The 23,620-nt window shown below is 41.1% G+C and overlaps 1 protein-coding gene across 1 annotated transcript in view; it reads left to right on the forward strand.

The window, feature by feature from the left end:
- Positions 1–3,138: 3,138 nt before the first annotated feature.
- Positions 3,139–23,620, forward strand: part of CHM (CHM Rab escort protein) — a 51,561-nt gene continuing 31,079 nt past the window's right edge. The window contains exons 1-5 of the mRNA XM_064426495.1: positions 3,139–3,238; positions 12,118–12,184; positions 17,701–17,773; positions 18,926–19,050; positions 22,720–23,185. Coding sequence (XP_064282565.1) covers positions 3,190–3,238; positions 12,118–12,184; positions 17,701–17,773; positions 18,926–19,050; positions 22,720–23,185 — 780 coding nt within the window. The 5' untranslated portion in view covers positions 3,139–3,189. The remainder of the gene's footprint in view (positions 3,239–12,117; positions 12,185–17,700; positions 17,774–18,925; positions 19,051–22,719; positions 23,186–23,620) is intronic.

Here is a 23,620-nt window from a genome sequence, read left to right on the forward strand (position 1 = left end):
TGAAAAATCTGCATAAATCCTCTGCAATATGTAGGATTATATATGTAGGAATTATTTCATAAAACAGAGGGAAAATGTATTTAATCTAAATGTTTAAAAAAATTACATTCAGTTTTCCAGTATGCATTTTGGAATGCATTTTGGCAATCCTAATTCATGAGACCTAGTTTAACAAAATATAGGGAAATTCAGTAATCAGGGCACAGGATGTGCAGTTTAATTACGTTGGTGTGCATTTCTATTTGTTTCTAATGTAGAGGATCTATTGGTAAAATGAATGCCCATTTTGTGGTCTGTTATGCAGAAAATGTTTAATCCAGTGTTTGATTTACTCTGTTAAATCTTCTTTATTGAATGTGCTTATTCATCCATGCAGAATTGGGTATGCTGCTTTCTGTTAATATGACATTGCAATTAAATAGCTAAAGAGAAAAACATGGCAGGACATTTTCTCAAGGTCCATGAAATTCTCATAAAAATTATTCATACTTACATATTTCACTTCTACATTTGCTGAAACTAAAACTGCAAACTACAGAGAAATATTTTGGTGTTGTGTGGGACTGACAAACCTTGCAGTTAAAGATCCTGAATAATCATTTTTGCCAAATAAAAAGTACTAAGGAGGATTTCTGGTCCAGTGGATAATGACTGTCATCACGAAATAGGATTGCACTGATTGCATCTTATGAATGAAGCTAACAGGAGCTCACAGCACCAAACAACAGCAGTTTGTGGTGGGATAAATACTTAAGCACTTGAGAAACAGTGAGACATTGACAGTGAAATAGCTCTGCTCCAGTGCAGTCCTAGAATTGTATTGAACAGCAACAAAAGGGTTTCGTGATGCTGCTGGACTTTCCTGAGTGTGCCTTCCCTCAGCAGGAAAAGGGTGTGCAGGGGAGTTTGTCTTATCTCATCTAACCAATATAGGGATGCTTTGTTCCTCAGCACAAGGCATTTGGGTCAGGGATGATCCAGCACTGTGAGAACTCTGCAGCTTTATTGCTTTTACGTGTTAAAAAGTAGAAATGACAGCTCCATCCATGGAATTGCATGGGAGCTGGAAGTTTTAATCAAAATCAAACAACAAAACAATGGAAGTTTTAATCAAAATCTCTCTGGGACAGAAACATAAATACAAGAAACATAAGACTTGATCTTACTCCTTTTCTATCTGAATTCATAACTCCTAATTTTCTCTGTCACATATTTATCAGCGCAGTAAGCAAGTGCTGCTGTTTAAATCTCTATTTTTTGTTCTTGCATGATTGGAATTTCCCTGCTAGACTGTTTTCTGTGCTGCACTCTGCTCCAGCACGTCTGGCAGTACCACAGGGGTAACGTGGCCTCTGGTTTCCATTAGTCACTTTTTACTATTTTCACTATTCTTTTGCTATGTGAACAAGGAGCTTGTAATAAGGTGTTAACAGGCTGCTAGCTGGTTTATTGTTATTATTGATTTAAGGTGCTAAGACTTTAATATAATCATACACAATGAATAATATTAAGAGATTAGTTTAAAGCCATATAAGCCATTAAATGTATCATAAAAACTTTCCAGAAATTTCCAGCATATTCTGGCACAGGTGTTCTGTGCTGGGTTATTTTGCCTACATTGCTGTATCTGGCTTTTTTAAATCTGTGGTTTTAGTCCTGCTGTTCTTACACTCAGAATGGTGTTATGGAAGGGGCAACTCTGAAACAGGAGATTCTGGATTTTATCCCTGATTCCACCTTCTATTCCTTGTAAGGTGAAAGAAGAAGCTGCACAAGACTGAAGTGTGGCTTTCGGTTTTAGAGGGAAAGAGTTAATGGATGAGTTGAGAAAACAAGAAAGGGTTTTGCATGCAGACAATAGTACAGTCAAACATCTATCTGTTAATTAACAAGAAAGGACATGAAATTAATGACTGATAAACTTTCTAAGTAACTAACTTTCTTTCTACATCTATGTTCAAATGTGCTGGCTAAAGGAAAAAATATTGCAATTGGGAGTAAGGGAACTTTTTTTAAATAGTGATGAAAATATTTTCTTAGATATATTAATAAGGAGCAGTGAGCAACAGGATTGAAGAAACAGCATAAATTATTTTGGGAACAGTAAATATGTAGAGGAAATAATAAAAGTGAAATTTGTTGTTGCTGAGGAAATGGTCATCCAAGAAACTTCAGTGGTGTTCATAAGATGGTTTGGGTTGGAAGGGTCCCTAAAGCCCATCCAGTGCCAGCCCTGCCATGGCAGGGACACCTTGCACTGCCCCAGGTGCTCCAAGACCCATCCAGCCTGGCCTTGGGCACTGCCAGGGATCCAGGAACAGCTACAACTGCCCTGTGCCAGGGCCTCCCCACCCTCAGGGAACAATTTAATAATTTCTTCCTCAAATCGACCCGTAAGCCACACAAAAACATGCGTGCGTGCATTGAAGCGATTCGCGTTTGGCTCAGTAGGTGGAATGCCGCCCTGTGACCGCAGTTAAGAAGCTTATCGATGGATGCAGGTGCCGGTGTATGTATATATGTTCCCTACTGCATCCCGCAGCATTGCTGCATGGCAGGTCGGGGCGGGTTCTGTGGATGAGCAGGGCAGCGGAGCGGTGAGGGACAGGAGGGCTACGACGGGAGGAACCCGCGGCACGCCCGGGCGCTCCCTTCCTCAGGCGGGGCTGCCCTTCTCTCCCTCAGGTGTGGCCATCGCTCCCTCAGGTGTGGCCACCGCTCCCTCAGGTGTGGCCATCGCTGCCTCCCCGAGTGCTCCCCTCACACAGGCGGGGCTGCCCTTCTCTCCCGGAGTGTTTTCCTCCCTCAGGTGTGGCCATCGCTCCCTCAGGTGTGGCCATCGCTGCCTCCCCGAGTGCTCCCCTCACACAGGCGGGGCTGCCCTTCTCTCCCGGAGTGCTCCCCTCCCTCAGGCGGGGCCATCGCTGCCTCCCCGAGTGTTCCCCTCACACAGGCGGGGCTGCTCTTCTCTCCCGGAGTGCTCCCCTCCCTCAGGTGTGGCCATCGCTCCCTCAGGAGGGGTCATCGCTCCCTCCCGCAGCGCTTTTCCCACTCAGGCAGCGCTCCGCTCCCCCGGGCGGGACTATCGCTCCCTGCCCGAGCGCTCCGCTCCCTCCCGCGGCCGCCGGAACCCCCGCAGCCGCTCCCGCCCTTTCCGCCGGCGGCGCGCGCGTGACGGCGCCTCCCAAGATGGCGGACAACCTGCCCACAGAGTTCGATGTGGTGGTGGTGGGCACCGGTACGGGGCGGGACGGGCGCGGGGGCAGCGCCGGCCCTGGCAGGGGCCAAAGCTCCAAGGGGCGGCGGGGGCGCCGCGGGTCCCCGGCTGAGGGGCGGCAGCGGCGTCTGGGGAGGGCGGGCTGGGTGAGCGAGTGGCTGCTGAGGTGCCCGCGGGGACGTCTCCGTGGCACCGGCGGGGACATTGTCCCCAGCGTGCCGGGCATCGCAGCCCGCTGCGGGGCTGCTGCTCGCACTTCCGTGGCCAGGCTGGCTTAGAAATGGAGTTGTCACGGAGGGCCGTGTGGGCTGGCCCTGGGAGGGATTTGCCGGGACCGCCGGCCCTGTGACCGGGCACAAACTCCTGCCCCTGAGATCGGGGCTCCTTTGGAGCCTCGGAAGCCTTGTCTGGCTGACTCTGCCTCCCCCCACAGCCCCTTTCCCGAATGCCATCCTGCTGCTCACGTTTGCTTTTGTGCAAGGAAAATAGCTCTGAAGAGCTCAACTTTTATCTCGTTGCAGTATATGTGTTATAGGCTGATATTGTATTTTTATCATATCCTGCAATACAAGTAGTTTTAAGTCTTCAAAGTAGTTTTTCTAATCTCTATGCCTACTTTATAAATAACACAAAACTCTTTGAGTCTTTGTCATTAAAGCACATTTCTCTGTCTGTGAATGATTGCATATAACAGACACTGAATTCTCATTTTCTGCACTTCCTGCACCCTGTACAACTTCATCCTGTTCAGGTGAATAATGATGGAGACCTGGAGCGTCTCACTGGAACTCACCACAATGTAACTGCAAGAGAAATTTTTAAATACTCCTCTAGAACTAAGATCTTGGTGCTTGTGTAGCAAAATAATCTCGAATTATTGGAATACATTTCTGTTTGTAGAACCCAGTGGGAGTGACCTGGTTCAGATTGGTCTTGACAAGCCTTAAATTCAGCATGGAGCTCTAGACTTAAAGTGCATCACTGTTTAGAGGTCCCAAATTCACAGTCAGATTTTGTTTGCCTTTGTAAAGGGCTCAGGGTGTTGTTTGGAGCACAAATGGGAAGGCACTTCTAAATGTTACTGTTTTCCATGTGAAATTAGTAGCTGGTTTTGGAGTTTGCTGATCTGTGAAGTTATGTCCATGGGAGCTAAGATTCCTAGCACTTTGAGATAGAATGAATTTCTTAAAGAAATTGCTGATTACAGTGTTCAGCAGAAAAAAGCAATTCCCATACAGTGTATGTATAACTGTTTAAAAGATTTCTGATTTATATCTGGAGTTTTTGAGTAATTATAAAACCATAGTGCCCCCATTATTTTGACCAAATCTGTGCTAAAAATGCAAAATTTAAGTTCTTGAGCAAATTAAGAGATCCCTTCTGTGTCTTAACCCTGTTCTGTGGAGTGGCATGCAGTAATGAATCTGACATTTTTTATATGTGCTCAGATTTGAGAACATTTTGAGTGTATGAGAAGCTGGGTTAATAATGAGAAGCTGAATTATAAACTGTAAGGGTGAAATATTAAACATGGTGTAACTTCTGTGATTTTTGGGCATGATCCATTCTTTACTGCCATGAGGTGAATATGCAGAAACCCAGAGCTTTATGAAGATGATATTAATATTAAGCTATTTACTGTCCTAGCCACGAAGGGAACAAGGACTGTCTGTGCTAGGGAGCAGGTCCAGTGCAGCCATCAAACCCAATCTTGCCTGCTTGGAGTGAGGTGTGGTATTGGAGCTTTGATGTTGCAGGAGGGAGCTTCTCTGAGTTAAATTCTCTGAAATATTGCTGTATTTGGGGTGTTGATTTATATTCAAGGATGCCTTTTTGCCCACCTGTAGAGAGTCCTGCCCAAACTAATTCCAAGATTGTCAGAGTTCTGCACTTCAGGAGTGTTTTGTCTTTGCATTCCTTTTTACTCAGAGCATACATAAGTGGTGATTAGCACTGAGGGTTTTTAATCTGCATTAAATTTCTCAGTATGGAAGATTGTTCAGAGTAGAACTTTCATCTTCTCTTTGGGAAGTGACTCCTGAGGGAATATTTTAGCCTAGCCTTCAACTCTCTGGTTTCTATTGCTGTCACCAGTGCTGAGTGTACCTATGAATATGCAATTGTCATACCATAATAATTAGAATGTTTGTGGTTAATGGTATTTTTAATGCATAGTAGTAATTGTATTAATTTCTACGTGTGTGGCCTTTCCCTGCTTTTATAACTTGTGCATCTATTCAATTTAGTAATTAGATTGAGTGGTAACATAAGATTTGAATTTGTTTTTATTTCAGGCTCATTTAACTGTTTCCCTGTAGTGAGCTTAGTGCAAATGGAACCTCAGCTAAATTTTAGTCATCAGTGCTTCAGTTAATGTCTAGGTTCAATTAATTCATCAATATTGCTATGGGAAATGGAAGTTTTCTTTTAGAAGAAATTCCTTTTCCTTAACTCAGATATTTTCTTGCATGAGCAAGTTTAGAGCAAGGTGGATATGGGTACAAAACTCCTCCTCCTGGTGGGTACAGTGGCTAATTTCACTACTAGAATGGAATTGATATCCATAGTTCTAAGGAAAAATGGATTTTTTATTGGTCTAGAAGCAGAACTGGGGGTCAGTGGCAGACCTTTTGTTTTCAGGCAGTTGTCAAATAGGAAAATTCATCAGCAAAACATTCAGCAGTGCTGAGTTTAGGGCAGAAACCTCTGCAAGTGCCAAGATTTGCAACTTTGTGGCTGTGCAGAGTGGTGGATACAGGTGCAGGGTCACGTTTACCTTGGAATTCCTTCAGTGAATTGGATTGTATTCAGTCTGGACTTGTTGTCTCTGACACTCCCCAAGACTTGTGTTAACTGCTGGGAAAGTTGTAAAGGATATGGCTCTTGGAAAGGTGTTGTATTCACAAGTTTGTCTGCCAGTAATTCTATTTTTTTTTTCTAAAAAAGAGTTATTCTTTATAAAAGCAGTCACAGTAAATATTCTAGTTCTATGCAATTTTCTTTCCATTCTGGTTTTCAGTGGTTATAAATAACACATGAAATGACTTTCAAGGTAGAAAGCAGGAATCCATTTTGAAATATTCTATAAAATAAGGAGTGATTTATGGTTTCATATGATTTTGGCTGAAAGCACTCGGGCTTTGCCAGGTCATCAAAGTCCTGTCAGGAGAATCTATTATTTATTGTTCGATATGCTGGGAGTGGTGTAAGTACTTTATGTTTATCTTATGTAAGTGTAGTGTGTTAGGAAAAATCACTTCCAGATACTAACACAATTTTTAAAATATACCTTATAAGTAAACTAACCCAAATATTACAGATAAGATTTTTAAAGTAAACACTGAAGACTGGTATAAAAAAAAATTCCTAATGGTTTTATTGTTGCAGGGTATTTTTAGAATGTGACGAAAATATTTTGTAATACATCATTTGGGCTGATATTTTGGTTGTATTATCTTATGTAACTGCACAGTCTTCAGTTTATATCAGCAGCTATTTAGAGTTGATGAAAGCTCCATGGAAAACCAGCTGAAGATGGATATTTTTTGACGTCAGTGGTCACTGTGGACTAACACAGTGGCATGAGTTGTAATGTTGATGTCTGGAAGGAGGAAATAGACCACGTTTTATAATAATTTGTAGCTAAGTCATTGCCTGTCCATTTAAATGTCAAACAAAATCAACACTGACTCACAGTCCTGTCCCACGTCCTCTGTGTGTGTGTCCCCTTTTCATTTTTTTCAGTACTCTCCACATGTACATGTACCTTTATCTTCTTTACTGATTTTTTTAATCTGACTAGAATGGAGGGGTTGTTCTGGCCTGGCTTTCAGTCTGGATTTTGGGGTGTAGCAGAGGTGCTGCCTGGGAGGTTTAGGCTCCCTCTGGTACCTTAGGCAGGTTTCTTTCCCAGATACTGTGCAATGTCCCTGGCTGCTCTTGTGGGAGAACACATTGTTCTCTGAACCCTTTGTTGTCCTTCTCAGCCTGTTTGTGTTCTGCAGCTTTCCAGGTCAGATTGCTGATCTTACAGAATCAGAGCCTGTAGGACTCCTGTGACTCCACTGTGAAAAATACAGAGTAGGTCATCTGCATATCAAGGTGAAAAACGCCTTTAAAAAAAGCCTTAGTAAGTACTCTGGGATTTCAGTGTGAACGAGGAGCAGTGGAACTCCAGGTCTGTGTATCCCAGAGGAGATGTGGCTCCACTGCCTGGAGGGTGGCAGCGGGTCCAGTCCCTGCAGGAGCTGCTCTCTGGGGCTGTGCAGAGCCCCTGTGCTGCCCCGGAGCTGCTGCTGCAGGGCAGAAACCTCCTCAGTACCCTTTCATGGAATGTTTACAAATGGGTAAGGAGCAAGGAGAGCAAGCTCTTTGCCCATGGGGAAGCACAAAAGGGAGTGAAAGTATTAGAAGAGTCAAGTGAAAGTAAAACTCAGTATGTGTCTTGCTATACAGATCTTTTAATTCAAGTGCTTTGCTCTGTCTGCTCCTCTTGCTTTAAACCAAAGATTATACTCAGAGCTGTAGTTTGTGCTGGAGAACATTGCTTGGTGTCAGTATAATTTTTAGTAAGAAGTTAAATTTTTATTTCAAGCCTAGGTGCTTGTATTCCTTTCCTAAAGGTTCATTTACACCAGCTGTGAGATTGAATGGTTTTCATTGCCAAGTTCCTCTGATGAGACAAAGATAACTGCATGCAATTCCAGTGCAGAAGAAACTTCTGACTTGTGACTTCTTTCTTGACCAGTAACACATTCTTACTTAGTGTGCTGGCATTTCTATGCCATACTCTGTAATGCAGAAGTGTTTTCTGATACTGTTCTGCAATACAAGAAAATATTAAGATGAATAAGTTTTAATCATCTTTATCTTAAAATATTACATACAAGAAGCATTTTAATTTCCAATTAAATTATGAAATGCTTTTAACATTTCACATATACTAAAAACACACCATGAATATTTTGTAGTGAGCTCCTCAGGAATCAGCTGCTATTCTCTGTTTAGAAGTTCAGATGCAAACAAAATGTTCTGCAGCTGGTCAGCTGTTTGAGTCCAGAAGATTGTTTTGAAATTGTCTGTGTTCCAACATTTTTATATATTTCCCTGCAACATTTTATATTATGAAAAAGCCACTTGTGATTTATTTAGTAGATGGAGTGAAGCAAATTAAACATTTAAGCCTTTTCAAGATGGATCTTGTGTAATTCAGTAAAAACTTATCATCTGGATGACTGCAAAGCAGTTTGCAGTGAACAGCTCAGGAACCAGGCTGCTCCCAGAGACGTGAAGCTGTTTAGTTTGGAAATTGCTCGGGGCAGTGACTGCGTCCTGTCAGGGCACTGCAAGAGGCAGTGCAGCACTAGAGCAGCAAGTACAGCTGCTGAGCAGGAGCCTAAAGTTAATTTTTGATCACAGAGAGGTGAATTATAAGTTTTCATTATTTTGTAAGGCTTCAAAAATTAATTGGCTTTTAAGACTGAATTTTAAAAAGTTTTCCACCTTAGCGCTTATCTCAAACTTTAATTTTGTTGTATTGGAACTAAAAATAGAGTTGGTTTTTGGAGAACTAAATAATGTGTAGCCAATTCCTCTGTTTCTTCTTGACTTCTAAAACACTATTCTTGAAAATGAGAGTATGGCTGATTTTGTTTCATAGGGAATCTCCAAAAATTCATGTAATGGGGATTATCTTGGTCAGAAACACCCAGCTGCAGACTTCAAGGTCAGCTTGCAGCAGGCACCTCTTTGAGATTTATGGAGATGACTCTGCCTGTTGTGTGTCCAGGAAGGCTGGGATGGAGGCAGTGCCCAGGCAGTGGCAGTGGGGGGCCTGTGCAGAGAAACCTTCCTGCTCAGCACAGGGCTGAGCTGAGCCCGGAGCTTGTGCTGCCCGCCGGGCACCTTTCTCCTCCTCCTGCCCTGCTGGGCACCCTCCTCCTCCTCCTCCTCCTCCTCCTGCCCGCCGGGTCCCCTCCCTCTGTCTGCAGCTGCTTCCAAGGCAGCCCTGGAGTCTCTCCCAGCACTTCCCAGGGCATTGTACAGAAACATTGGTACAAGCCTCAGTTTCCTCTGAGTACTGAAGTGGCCATGCCACCATGTTCATTAGTTTAATTACAGCTAATTATTGTTACAATTCAGTCTGCTTGCCACTTTGTTTCTTTCCTAAGGGAAGCCAAATGCAGGAGGATGTATGTGCCTTGTAGTGAGGATCCAAACACATTTAAAAATCGGAATATAATCCATTTTAGGGCTATTCAGAAATCAAAGTTCAGATCAGGAGGCTGTTTCCAAGTAAGAACAGTTTCTAAAAACACAAATTTCTCTGTTACTGGATTATGTGAAGGGGGCCTATTTTGCACAAGTCTCTGAGTATCCTGTCAGAGGCAGTTCAGCTTTCCATGCTGATTTCATAAATTGCCATTTCTCTAAGCAGGCATTTCCAAGTTTGTTTTTTCCTACAGAAGGACAATGTATAACTACCTTGTAATTGTCCAAAACTTCTTTCTTGGAAAAGGCTTTTGTTCAGCAAGCACTGTGCAATACAGGTCACGCGTAGGAGTAACTTACATTTGACAAAGCTTCCTCTTTTCCCTGTGCCCTTGTTTCTGTTGGAGAGGAGAATTCAGAAATTGTTGCCATGTGACAGTCTTATTTATTTTTTGGATTTCCTGAGGTGGTGTCACCCAAGAGCAAAGGGTGTCCTGTTCCAGCAGGTTGTTCCAGCCTCTCCAAAGCTGGGATGTGCCAGCCTCGCCTTCCGGCCGCGCTCCCGCTCTTACCCCTGGGAATGTGGGGGGCCACGGTGCCTTAGCAGCACAGGGTTGGTGAAGAAAATTGATGCCAGCTTTCAAGAGTGAGGAAGCTAATTCAGGGAACAATTTCATCCAAGGTTAATGGAAGAACAGACCTCCAACACAGTATCAATTGGATCAAGCTTAAAGCAATCAGTTATGCCCTGGTAGCTATAACTCGGCCCAGGTCAGCCAGGCAGCACTGGTGATGTTTTACAACACTTTCTCAGTGGCTTTTATCAATAAGGATGGAGAAACAACTTTCTCAATTCCATTTCTGGAGTAATACTCTCTGTGCCCCAATGAGGGAAAGAAAAGCTTTTTTGGGAACTCCAAACACAGAGTAGTTGTAGATTCTATTCCAGATAGTTTATAGAGGGAGCGAAATGAACCATATATATGAACATGGGGGACAGCTGAGTGTGGAGCTCTCACTTAATGACTGTGCAGCCAGGGTCTCATGGCAGTCCTGAAGTGTGTGCTGCACTTAGGTATTTTCTCCTTGTCTCCTTAGTCACAGTGGTCTGTGTTATGAGCTCTTGTTTCAAAAATTCAACTCTGAAGACTTCTGGCCTTTCTAGTCTGTGAAACAATCATCCCAGGAACTGCTGCAACTGCTCATCCCTCCTTCTGCCCCTGGAGGTTAATTCTGTGTTAAACCTTCACTTGCTGTGGAAGGTCAGCAATGCAAAGCTATTTTCACTTTTTCTGCTTTACCAATTTAAAAAAAATTATTTTTTTTAAATCCATCAAAAAAGTAATCATTAAAACCAGAAATTTTGAAGGGAAGTTGTAGCTATTTTCCTGGAAAATTTGTCATGTCTGTCTTACACTTCCTTCTTTGTATTGATACAAGCATGGTACTTTTGGGCAACACCATGTCACTGCTCTCCCAAAAATTGACCATTGGTTTGATTTAAAAGGAGGTCAGGAGGGGCAGATGATGAGGGCAGAGGTTGCACCTCTTTATTTTGGTCATTGTGTTGGCCTTACTGGTTTGAAGAGTTGGTGAAACTGGCCTGTGTACCCAGCTCCCAGGGGATTTTTCCTATAGTGCAGGGTTTATTTGTTGGTGAAGGCACTGTTCTGTCTAAGGAGCAGACAGCACAGGCCTGGGATTCTGCTGGAGATGATGTTTGTCATGGAGTGAGCCAGAGCAGATTGTGCCCTCCACAGCTGCTTCTTCCCCTTCCAGTTCTGTCTCTGCACTTGCAGCAGTGCAGCTGCTTCTGGTGCTGCTGGAAATCAGATCAGCCAAACACTCCTTTCACTTCCTTTAATCTCATCCCTTAATTGAATCCATGGCCTAAATGTCTTCTGATACCAGTCCCTAGAATTTTAATTGCTGATCCTGAATTACTTGCTGAAACAGCCAACAGATCATTGAAAAAGAGATTTGAGGGAAGTTGCTGCCACAGAGCTTAGCTGGTGAGCTGTCCTGCCTTTCTGAACGTGCTCCAGAATCCAAGGCATTTAACTGGGCCTGTGAAATCTGCTGAGTGGGAGCAGACATTACAGAACAGCCCCATTTATTTATTGAACTCCAGTGGATCCTGTGCCATTTCAAGCACGTATTGCTGGCAGAGATATTACAGCCTTTTGCTTTTCTGCTACATTTTTTTTCTAAATATAGTGAAAACATACTGATTTGGTAGAGTGTAATTGCATAACGTGGGAGGTTTTGATAGGGACACCACTCTAAGGACAATCACAGTCCTTTTGTTCAGGTAATACCTGTCTGCATTACCCAGGATGTGCTTACAGAGCACCCCACTGAGCTTTGGGCATCATTGTGCTGGCAATTGCTCAGTCTGGTTATGAGAGCAGGCTGTGGAGAGAAATGCTGGTGCCAAGCTTTAGCTCAGGAGTGTTTGCAAGTGGTATCTATGTTCCATACAGTTACTAAAAAAATAAAAGTAAAGTTGCCTTTGAGAGGGTCAGCAAAATGGTAAAAAGCACAAAATAGTGTTCATTATTTTAGTAGCATGAGGCTTAAAAATTTCAGTGACTCACATGGTGAAATTTCTTTTGTTTGAGTTGCCTGCTTCTGACCAAGTTTTACCGTTATTGCATGCTAAGTTCTAAAAGCTGCACATGTCATTTCAGGTTTGCCCGAGTCCATTATTGCAGCAGCGTGTGCCAGAAGTGGCCAGAGAGTTCTTCATGTGGATTCGTAAGTTACCCCAGTCATTTCCCTTTTTGAGAGCTAAACTGACTGCAGGGGTTTCTGTGTCTCTGGCAGTGTGGGCTGCAGGACTCCTGTCTCTTCATCTGGCACCAAGCAATGTTATGTTTCTGTCTCTGCCTTATTTTGGGGGTGTTATTTCCATCAATAGAGCAGGCAGTTTTTGGAAGCTAGCTCAGGGATTTGGAACATGAGTGCTGTGGTGAAGGATGCTGTGATGGCTCCTTCTTTGCTATGGCAGGAATGGCTGCAGGTTTAGTGCCCTTGCTTCTCATTCCTGACAGTAATTATCCCATTCTCTTGGTGAGAATGACTTGTGTTGTTTCAGTTTTTTGTTTTCGTTGGCTGTCAAAGTCTGTAATAGTATTGGCCACTGGAACTTTGATTTCTGTTATCCATGCCTGTTTTTAGCTATGATGAATATTACCTTTTAACAAACTAAGTTGTTCCCTCCATTAATGATTAGAATTATTAATTAAAATTTTTCTCAGTGTAAAGAAAATGAGATTTGAGGTTACTGAAATAGCTGTGTTAGATGTGCTGCTTTGATTAATCTTTGCAGGGAACAAAGGCCTGAGTTAAGTCAGGCACCAGGTATTGCACACATGTATGCATGAAGTCTTTGTTTATAGTTTACTTGCTCTCATTACCTTGTGTACCTTGTTTTATTACTTTTAATCTCCAGCCATGTTTGCATTTATCATAATATACTGCATAGGTGATTATGGGAGATAGTTTTGAAGTGGCCTATTATAAAATCCTGAGTTCTGAGTTTGATTTATAAACACTGTCCAAGCATTGCCATCAGCAGTAGCTAATCTTATTCAAAATAGTCACTTCACTGCAGTGTTGCCATAAATTGCTGTAGACTGATTTTAAACTGAAGTTAGCTTCTGCCAACTAGTAATTGAAGGAGCTCTATTTCTCTGTGCCAGCTATCTGTCTCAATAAACATAAAATCTGTGGTTCTTCTCAGAGAGCTACATTTACTGTAGATATTAATGAGCTGTTGACATGTGAAATTTCAAGGATATTTGTTAAATGATTTAGAAAAGTAATTTGCAATTTAAAATGTGGAGATTGGCACTTAGTTTAAATTTGAAGCTGCTGGAGAAAGGTAGATCAAGACTAAAAGTGGATTCCTTGAAGTGAATATGCTTCCTGTACTAATTGTGCACATGCAAAAGGTTTTCTTCTAACCATTTGCTGAAGTTTCTGCTTCTGGTCCTTTGTTTATTTGCCTCTTTTAATTCTGTACCTGTAGTTATGCACCAGTTTGGTTACTGAGGATGGGGTGAGGCATGTTTAGCTACATTTTGTATTTGATATTCAACATCTGGAATACAGCATTTGTAGGCTGCAGTTTTTTATCTACATTCTTCCTCATTGGCTTATTTATTTTTCCACACAGAATTTAATTCAAAGGCAAAGGAGGGTCAAGATGCAGAATTTTAACTTCTGGGAGAAGCAGAGCAAACTGGGTGTGTTTTGCTTCTTGACACCTGTTACCTTTCTTATTTTTTTGGCTATACTTTGCCTGTAGAACATTTGAGTATTCCTTATGTCCAAAATTCTTTTTATTTCAACATCCAAAAGTGTGCTGGGCCTTATTCCTGTACCTCCCCAGTCCAAGATCCCTGTTTGTAGTTTGTTCCACTTCCTGCTAGACAATTTGTCTCACTTATTTTTCAGAACTTGTGAAATATATGTTGTAATAGACCCTGTGTCTCCATACAGCCCTCTTTTGGATCTTTAACTTCTGTGAAGTGAGGGAGCTGTGGGACTACTGCAGCCAGAGAGCAAAACAGGTGCTTCTCTAAACAGGTCAATTTCTTGTAAGAAAATTGATTATTTAATTTCAATAAGGAAAACTAGGCAAAAAATTGTTAATTCTGGAATATTTTGAGCTTTTTTGAAAAAGTCTTTTTTTCTGTTTATTTTGGTTTAGGATACAATCTCACAGCAAAGGTGTTAGAGAGTAAAACCCGGTCTCAGCTGGGCCATGGTAATTCCCTTTGGTCATGTTCATATCCCAGGATGTAATGTGATGTAGCACAAGGGGCTGCCACCACCACCCACCCTTTTGTTGGGCTGAAGGATCTCAGGAGCTGTTGGGTTAAAAAACCCCTCCCCTAGAAAGCCAGGACCATCACTGGGCCAGACTGGGAATCTTTAATGCATCTGCCTGTGTACTAATAGGTGGTGCAGGAAACTTTATGGGTTTGAAACAGAAATCATTTTGTGTTCAGATCCTTAAAATCGATGTGGCAGTAACTTCCTGTGCAAAGGACAGCTGCTCTGATGGGTCAGGACTTCTTTCTGAAGATCAGATGCAGGACAGTCACATTGAGGCAGCTCTTGGGGGAAATCTGAGGCATCAGCAGCTTCTGTGCAGGCAGCAGCAGCTCTGGTGTCACCGTGGGGGCTGGGCCATGGCCTGGCCAGGGCCAGCTCCCAGCAGGCAGCAAATGCTTCTGCAGCTTTCCATTGGGGATCTCCTGCTTTCCCAAGGGTCCAGTTTCTCACATTGCAGTCTCTCTGCAGAAGGGCACATTCGATATTTTCTTGGTTCAGATTCAGATTGGTGATCAGTCAGAAACAATTTGTGATTTCAGTGTTCCTGATGGGAATTTGCCGATTAATTCAGTCTTAGATAACTAAAGGAAAAAGTGAAAAGGTAACATAGGAGAAGAGACAAGGTATTTGCAGAGGTAAAATTGTTTGCAAAACTTTTTTCTGCTGTTAGCTGTGAACTGTGGATTAGAGATTTGAAAATTGTGAAGGAAAAGGAGCAGTGTTGTAATTCAGGTGAAATCCAGAGAACACAAGAGGAGTTGAGCAAATACAATTTAGGAACTAATGTATGGTGGGGAAGGAAAACATCTGTGCTCTAACTTGGTAGAAAAAGTATTTTCCACCTGCACTGTTGCAGCTTCAAAATGATTCCTGTTCTTAGGGAATAATTGGATTATAACCCTAAAAAAGGGAGAGAACCTCCATCTTTGTAGTTTGCTAATATAGCAAGGGAAGAGGGGAGCTTTGGCCTGGAGAGATTTTGGGACAATATTTCAGCTTTAATTAGGCTTTGATCTTGACCATTACTTAAAGGAATTCCTCAGTTCATCTTCAGGGCAATTCTAATAGAAATATTTGGTTACAAAGGAGTCCTAATTGTAAAACCATTAGTCAGCTCTTCTCAGAATTCCTCTTCAAGACTTGCTATAAACTTTGCTCATTATGTCACTAATCATGTCTGCTCTGTCTTCCTTCTGTAGTGTTTTCAGATGAGAAAATTAAGCAATCCTGATTCATCATGTGGTGCAGGGGAACTAATTAAAATTCCAGGATAAAAAAAAAAATCTGGAAGTTGCTACTTGAGGAGATGAATATTTGAGGTGGCATTACACAGCTTGGGAAGGGTGTTCAGACACCAGAGCACAGGAGGGACAGCTGTGGTTCATTTTCCTTTGGAGAGGGCTGTGCCAGCTCCTCAGAATGGATGGAGCTCCTCAGCAGGGTCATGCAGTGCTTTGTGGAACACACTGGGTAAAACAAATAATTTCAAAGGAAAACCAAGCTGATGAACAGGGTAATGTTCACATGAAAGATGTCCGGCAGCTCACAAACTTTTGTAACTTTCTGTGAAAACAATGTTAATTTCTCTTACTGAAAGTTCTAACTTATATTGTCTAAATATGCGTGAACTCAATACAGGTGGAAAATCAAGAAATCCACTCTTAATTTTAGGCACGTTTTTTCTGGGATTTCTGTGATCATGGCATTGCTTGTATATTGTATTTCATATCCAAGAAACTTGCAATCAGAGCAGCACATTTCCTTAAAAATAAATCTTCATGGCTGTGGTTTTTGGAAATCCCAGAAATGACAGATAATACATGGATGTTGAGGTTTTTTTTCTTCAGGATATGAAGAAACATGAAAAAATTACCCTGCACCATTGACAGCTTAAACAAAGCTGGAAGTTACCATCACATGCAACTGTCAGTGACTGAAATCTCACAGAATGGGGCATTTCATAGATTTAATCCCCGTTGCTTTGTGTTCTGTGTGATACCAAACAGCAGCAGCTCTGGAGCTCACCACGTCAGTCACACAGAGTAAGGATGAGCTCCTGTTCCAGAGGATTCCTGGAGTTCCTGCCTGCAGCCATCTGCAGAAGGAGCTGTGCTGCCCACGCTGCAGTTCAGGGCCTGCAACACCACCATCCTTGCTGCAGCCACCTTTATTCACTGAATGCTGGATTCTGTTGTCTTTGCAGAGCATGTCCTATTTATGTTCTTCACTATTGCCTTGCAGGAGCTGAAAGACTTTTTTAGGTCAGTTTGTAGTCAGGAGCAATTAGGCAGTGCTCAGCAGACATCTGTCCTTCATATGCTAAGTAAGCAGCCAGGTCCAGAGCAGCAGCCCCCGGTGCTGAGCGGGGCTGACACTCCTCAAGTCTTTGTCAGTGCAGATCAGCCCTGTCAAAAGCAGCCCATCGTAAATCCACTCAGGAGAATCTAACCTGAATTTAGCTTTTCACTGCTATCACACTGATCTCTACAGTTTAAAAGTGGAGGAGGTTATGATAAGATTGATTTAACAGCCTTCATATTATTCTTTAAAATGCAAACCCTGTCTTCCTCCCTATAGCTATCTGTTCAGGAGGGTATTTTGGTGTCTTTGAGGCTTCTGAAGTGCCAGTACACATTGCTGGAAAACAGAGTTAAATCCTGAAATAACTTTAAATTTTGCAAGAACTGGTGACTTTTTAAAGTGTAATTGCTCTATTATTTTTCTTCTCAGAGTTGTTATGTATTTAAGATGTGCTATGCATGACAACAAAAGCCAACTAATCCAAGAGATGTTTAGAGAAATATTGGTAGAAAAATTTTAAAGAGAGAGCAGAGAATTTCTGTGATCAACAGCAGAACTGTTAATTTTCTGTTATTTAAAAGTAGTAAATAATCTTTTTCAAGCAAGAAGGTGGTAAATAGAAACTGGGAAGTGCTCAGGGAGGGATTTTCACTTTGTACAAATCAGTTCCTTTGGCTCCACCTGCAGTACATGCAGTTCAAGAAGTGTTTTGCCAGAGCATCTTCACAGTCTGTAATAGGCAAAATATGTTGTGTAAGCAGTAGATAAATAATAAACTGCACTGTCCTTATTTGACATCATGGATAAGAGAGCCAGTCTTGGCCAAAAAGCAGCATTATCTCTATTTTCCTTTTCTTCACACCATCCCATGTGTTGTTCTCAGCATTATCCATTTACCCTGCAAATAATTTGATTTTGGACTACAGTGTGTTTTGATCAGAAGGAGGAAAAAGGAAATTTTACATTTCATTAAGAGTTGCAAAATACTATTTTTTATCTATTCTGCATCTGAAAAATCTTGCCATGTAAAATGTTTTGAATGTATCAGACTTGGTTGTATTTTCTTTAAATCTGGGAAAGTTGTTTTACCTGTCCAACAGGTTTTCCCTTTGTTTTTTTCTTTACAGGAGAAATTACTATGGTGGAAACTGGGCCAGCTTTAGTTTTTCAGGATTATTGTCCTGGATTAAAGACAATCAGGTAAAAATTTCCCAAATTGTTTCTTGAATTGTTCATTGAATCTCTGTTGTTTGCATGATTTATTTCAAGACAAATCACCTCCCAGCTTTTGCTCTTTGGTAATTTGACAGATCAAAGAGGTTTGTAGCTCCCAGCTTTGCTGGTTGAGCCTCGCCCATCTGGCCTGGCAGGCTGAGGCTCTGCTGTGCCTGCCTTGTCAGTCTGATTGAGACCAGCCTGGTGCTCGGCCACACTTCTGGCTTCTTCTGCTTAAAGAGAAGCAACTACACCATTGTTTCAGTTGCTTTGTCATAATCTGGTCTTTTCCATTTCCTCTTTGATTATTTTCCACTCTCTGATGTTTCAGCCCATTTGTCTCATTTGTATTCACCTGATTCTTCCTTAGAGGCAGAGAAGTGGGTGCTGGATCCTTCCACTGAAATGTCCTGTAACCAGGACAGAAAGATGAATGCTGATAGCGTATTTTTCAATGACCAAAGTTTATGTGATTCATGGCAGTCCACTAGAAGTTTTCCAGGGAGGAATTTATTCAGGAGATGGAGCACCAGGGCTGGGTTAGCAAACGGCTGCTCCGTTATTTACGGAAATGCTCGGAGCCTGCTGGGCCGTAGAAGATGGAAGTTTCTCAGCTCAGTCTCAGGCCTGCTCTTTACACTGTGCTGCCTCCTGGCATAATCAGGGCACTTGCTCCGTGCCAGAGCTTCATATTCTGTTGTATGATTTAGAGATTCCTGCGTGCACAGATGAATACAATCCATACAATCCCCTCTGTCACAAGGTTTTTCCATATGGTCTCCATTCAAAGAGTTTTGTCACAGAATCTGCAACTACCCTGGCTGTGGCAAACCTGTCTTTTAGCAGATTGTATTCCAAGTTACATTCAACTCTCTACTAAAGCCTTTATTTCATTTAATACTGTATTTCAGATTAATAGAGCCAGTGCTGTAGTATAAATGTTGGCATGGTGTTATAAAGTAACCAGCTCTAACTGTTTTGACTCAAAAAACATAAATAGAAAAAAACATTAGGACACTTAACAGGTTTTTTTTCTTCATATTATTAGATGGTACATATTATTTGTGTCTAGAGAGATTTATAGTTCAAGAACAGCTTGCACAGTACAATATGTAATTTTATACTTGTTCTTTTAAGCAAAAGACAGATCTCAGTGATGAATGTGAGGACTGGAGAAAACTGATCCTTGAGGATGAAGAAGCAATTCCTCTTAGCAGCAAGGATAAAACTATTCAACATGTAGAAGATTTCTGTTTTGGAGAGTAAGTAGAAAAGTAGAAATTCTTGAGCAGTTTTATATGCCCAGGGTAGATTATCACGTTGGCTTTTGGTTTTAAGGGTTGCACCATGCTGCCATATTACACATTGTCTCAAAAAGCAGCCCTGGCCTCTGAAATGTTCTCATGTCCTTGTGCTTTGTTGAAATCAATTCACTGAAACAACCTGATCCTTCCTGAATGACCTCTCTGGGTGCAGTGTAATTTGTTGGCCAACTTTGTGAGTTTTTGATTTACTTCTGAGCAGAAAACAGAAGTGTTATGTTTAGATAGTAGTAGTAGTAGGCAGTTGTGCACTGCCATCAGTTAAATTTTTCCATTTTTAATTTGCCTAAAAGCTTCTGTACTCATAGTCAAAAATTAAACCCCTAATTACATGTAAAATGAACCACATACAAAAAACAATCAACACAAATGGACAACAGTACTGTAACTGAAATACTTCCTTGTGGTAAAATGATAAAGTAATATTTGCCCTTTGTCTTTTTTATATGCAATGAATTTAACTTACTGAAGTTAAATCCACTGAATATAAATTTAACTAACTGAACTGTGTATTTATTTATTTACTTATTTATTTATTCTTTTTTATTTTCTGGATTTTATACTGAGCTGAACATTCTCCAGAATTCCTGAGAGGAAATTATTTGAGCTAGTTCTGTAAATTTAACCTTCAATCCCTTAGAAAATACCATAGGTAGCTAAATGAAATGCTGACACATACTCATAGAGAAATAGAGATTTCTTTCTGTAAACATCATAAGTAGGGGGAAAAAGGTGTGAATTACATAAATACAATCTGAAGGTCACAGGCTGAGACTCTTCCAAGGTTCAGTGCTGCACAGCAACGGTGCTTGACTGGATTGCAGATGAAATGTAATGCTTATTTTAAAGGAATAGCACTTGGATATTGCAATTGTCATCCTGTTGTCATAATAAATAATGTTCAGAACCAGGATTAAGTCAGATGGAAAGGTTTCGTAGTCTTTTAACTTTGTGTATAATTTTTGACTGATAGCTGGCTCCCAAATGAATCCCCTGGCACTGAGATTTCACACTTAGAAGTGAGATTTTTACTTGGGTGAAACTTAAGCTTCTAAGTATTCATCTTAGCTCAGTACAGTGCTGTCTGTCTTGGTCCTCACCAAAAAAAAAAAAAAAAATTCCCCCAAGGAACAAGGATAAGATTAATAAACCTGGCAAAGAAAAAGTTCTCCAAAAGAACTTCAAACTTTCTGAGAGTCAATTACTGTGTTTCTGACAATTTATATGTTCTGCCTGGATTCTGTTGTTTTTGCTTAACTTCTGTAACTCCTATGAAGTAACCATTAAACATTTATTTTGAAAGAATAAACAGCTGGGTAGCAGTATAATATACACAGTGCAAATCTGAAATGAATGGCCTTAGAACAAAGTGCATCCATCAAAGGGAAAGAATACTGTGTCTACAACAAGCTGGATTGAAAAAAGGCAAATGGCTGAAAAATAAATAGTGAACACCTGTGCTGAATAAATTAACCAGCTGGTTGGCAATTTTTCATTTGACCTATCTGAAGGGGTTGCTGTTACAAGGAATTAATAAGACACATTCATTTTAAGATATTCCTTTGTTAGTACCATTAATTGATGAATGGTGGAAGATAATATTCTAAATTTACACAACAATTTGTCTGCAGATGTATTATTTTTTTCTGAATTAGGAGAAGAATTGTCTGTACAGAAGTTCAATTTGAGTCATTTTTATAGACAGTTCTTACATTATTCAGGGATATTTGGTCCTATAGGAAGGATGTCATGAATTTAGATTATATACAGTTTTTAGGCTCTCCTTATGAAAAGTGTGGAGCTGCAAATCATGGAGATTTACCTATTATTTAATGGGAAATGAATGTAGATTTAAAATATGTAAATATTTCTGTTACTGCTGTTCAGAGTGATATAGAAAAATACAGTGTATTATGAATCCAAATTTATTTTGATTTTAAAAAGTAATAAGTATGTTTAAAATGAGATGAACTGTTCATTGAGATTGGGAGAAGTTAGAAAGAAAACCTTATTCTGAAATGTTGTGTTATAAAGGTGTAGGATGAGTTAAATAAAAGCTTCATTCTTAGTTACTGAATTACTGGCAGGAGCTTTTGCAGTTTTCACAAACTCTGTGTTCCAAAATCCTAAAAAAACCCCAAAATCTAAATAGAACCCCAAAATTTAATTGACTTTCATTTTTATTTATAGGAGAGATTACTTTTTTGAACAACATTTGACAAAGTACTTATCTCTCTTTGATATTTTATAGTTACTTAATGCTGGCAATCTGAAGCAGAAAGACATAATTAATGTACAGAAACAGCCTTCTCTCATTAGTGCTTCCTTGTAGCAGTTCCTGTATTTCCCAGGGCAATCTTTTACCCCAGTCATGAGTTAAGTGCTTCCTGGTGACTGTGCCCAAGCTGGGAGATCACTTCCAAACTTTTCCTGAGTCCATGTGAGCTTCATGAGTTCATCAAAGAGGAGCAATTTTTAAAGGACACCAGGTTTTGTTCCTTTTTGAGCAGAAATCCTGCAAGGCTGCAGGTGTGTGAGGGAGCATTTCGGTGTTGATGCTGAGTAATTCCTTGCTGTTCTGGGAATTTTAACCATCCTGTTAAACTCTGTGTTTGCAGGTCACCTTTAAAATCATAGTTCATTAGTTTTCAGGCAAGATTAAATTGTTTATTCAGTGCATTAATGGCTTGTGGTATAAAGATAGTTTGGAATTATTGCTGAACTCCTTTCACTTACAATGACACTGATTTGATTCATCTCAGTGGTAGTATAAACTAAACCCAAGTTCAAAAGTCCTGCTTGCTAAGGGAGGTGTCACTGAAGTTCAACACAAAACAAGGAGATGAGATTAAAAGTGGAGGGCTGCTTTATAAGGGGAATTTTAAAGAAACGTTGTGGAAAGGAAATGAACTGTGCAGAGCAAATGTTACATGGGAACATCCCTTCTCTGACTGGCTGCCTTCATCCCCTGTGCATGGATTTGGAGCACTTGTGTAACAGCATTGCTGCTTGAACAACTAATTAGAATGCAAGGGCAGAGTTGAAACAGGAATTTGAAAGTTTCACTGAAGCTTTGGGTCGGAGTGGTCTGGTTCTTAGTGGCCCTGCTGGCATCAGAGCAGCTCGGTTGTGTAAAGCTTGTCTGTTTTCTTCAGGATGGTATCTCAGCTTAATGACCTTAGTGCATATTTGCTTTTCAATTTCATGGTTTTAGTCTGTAGGGAACACCTGATCAAGTTACTGGTTTTGTTTCAAAATAGTCAATTTCTGTTGTTTATGTAGCTGTGTGTTGTTTCACCATGAGGGCCTTGATTTTCATTTTGAGATCCTTCTGTCTTTTGAGTATATGTAAAATGAAAACTCAAATTTTTGTTGGTGTTTTTTCTCCTCAATAAAAATAGTCTCTTGAATTATAGCTTTGCAGCCAAGTAACCAGAGTTTGTTAGTGGGTGGAGCACCTGAATGGGCCAGGATAAAGAAATTCTAATGCTTTTCCTAGAAATGCTTGAGGTTTCTGCTCTGGCACCAACTCAAAACTTCAAACAAGTTTTAAAGACTCTTCAAAAAAGACTTTTCCCCCCTCTTTTTCCCCTCTGTGTTTTTAATCAGTCAGGATTCAGCTGAAGGTGTTGAAGAAGCTGGTGCACTGCCAAAGCTGCCCGTGTTTGGAGCCCCTGCTGCCCAGGAGGAGTCTCCAGCGCCGGAGAAGGAGAGTCCAGCAGCAGAGGGGATTGCTCTGGGATCACAGGAGAGTCCAGCAGCAGAGGGGATTGCTCTGGGATCACAGGAGAGTCCAGCAGCAGAGGGGGATTCCCCAGGCTTGGAGAAGGAGAATCCAGCAGTGGAGAGCCCTGCAGAGGAGGCAGAGCAGGCCCCGGGCTGGGAGGCAGCCAGGGCAGCTGCAGGGGACGGGGCAGGAGCAGCCCCTGGCAGTGCAGCTGCTCCCAGCGCGGCTCCGCTGCCGGCCGAGATGGAAACTGCACCCTCTGAAAATGCTGCCCAAGAACCAAAGAAAATCACCTATTCCCAAATTGTTAGAGAAGGCAGAAGGTTTAATATTGATTTAGTTTCTAAGGTAGGAAGTGAATGACTTTTTTTGTTTCATTACATTTGCTTTCCTTAAAATGCTGACTTTTTTTTAAAACCTTTCACATTGAGACAGCACCTTTGAGGCAAAATAGCCACTCTTGAGAAGTAAGAATTGGTACCACTAAAACAAACATGAGTTATTTAATATGTGACCTTAAGTGTTTTATAACCAAAGAGATCAAAAACACGGCTCAGAAATATTGCCTTGAAATAAATATCATGAAATATAGCACTTAGGTAGTACCAGCAAAATCTCTCGTTTTAAATACTACCATTAAAAACTTGTATTTTTAAACAAGAAAGAGCAATCTGCATGCAGATTTTTTAATCTTTTTAAAAAGATAAAAAATGTGCTTTGCAGCACAGGGAAGTTTTTTTCAAAGTTGGTATCTTCACTTTACATTTTGTGCCTGAAAAAAAT

The sequence above is a fragment of the Passer domesticus genome, chromosome 7, assembly GCF_036417665.1.
Source record: "Passer domesticus isolate bPasDom1 chromosome 7, bPasDom1.hap1, whole genome shotgun sequence".
In the NCBI taxonomy this organism is placed as follows: domain Eukaryota; kingdom Metazoa; phylum Chordata; class Aves; order Passeriformes; family Passeridae; genus Passer; species Passer domesticus.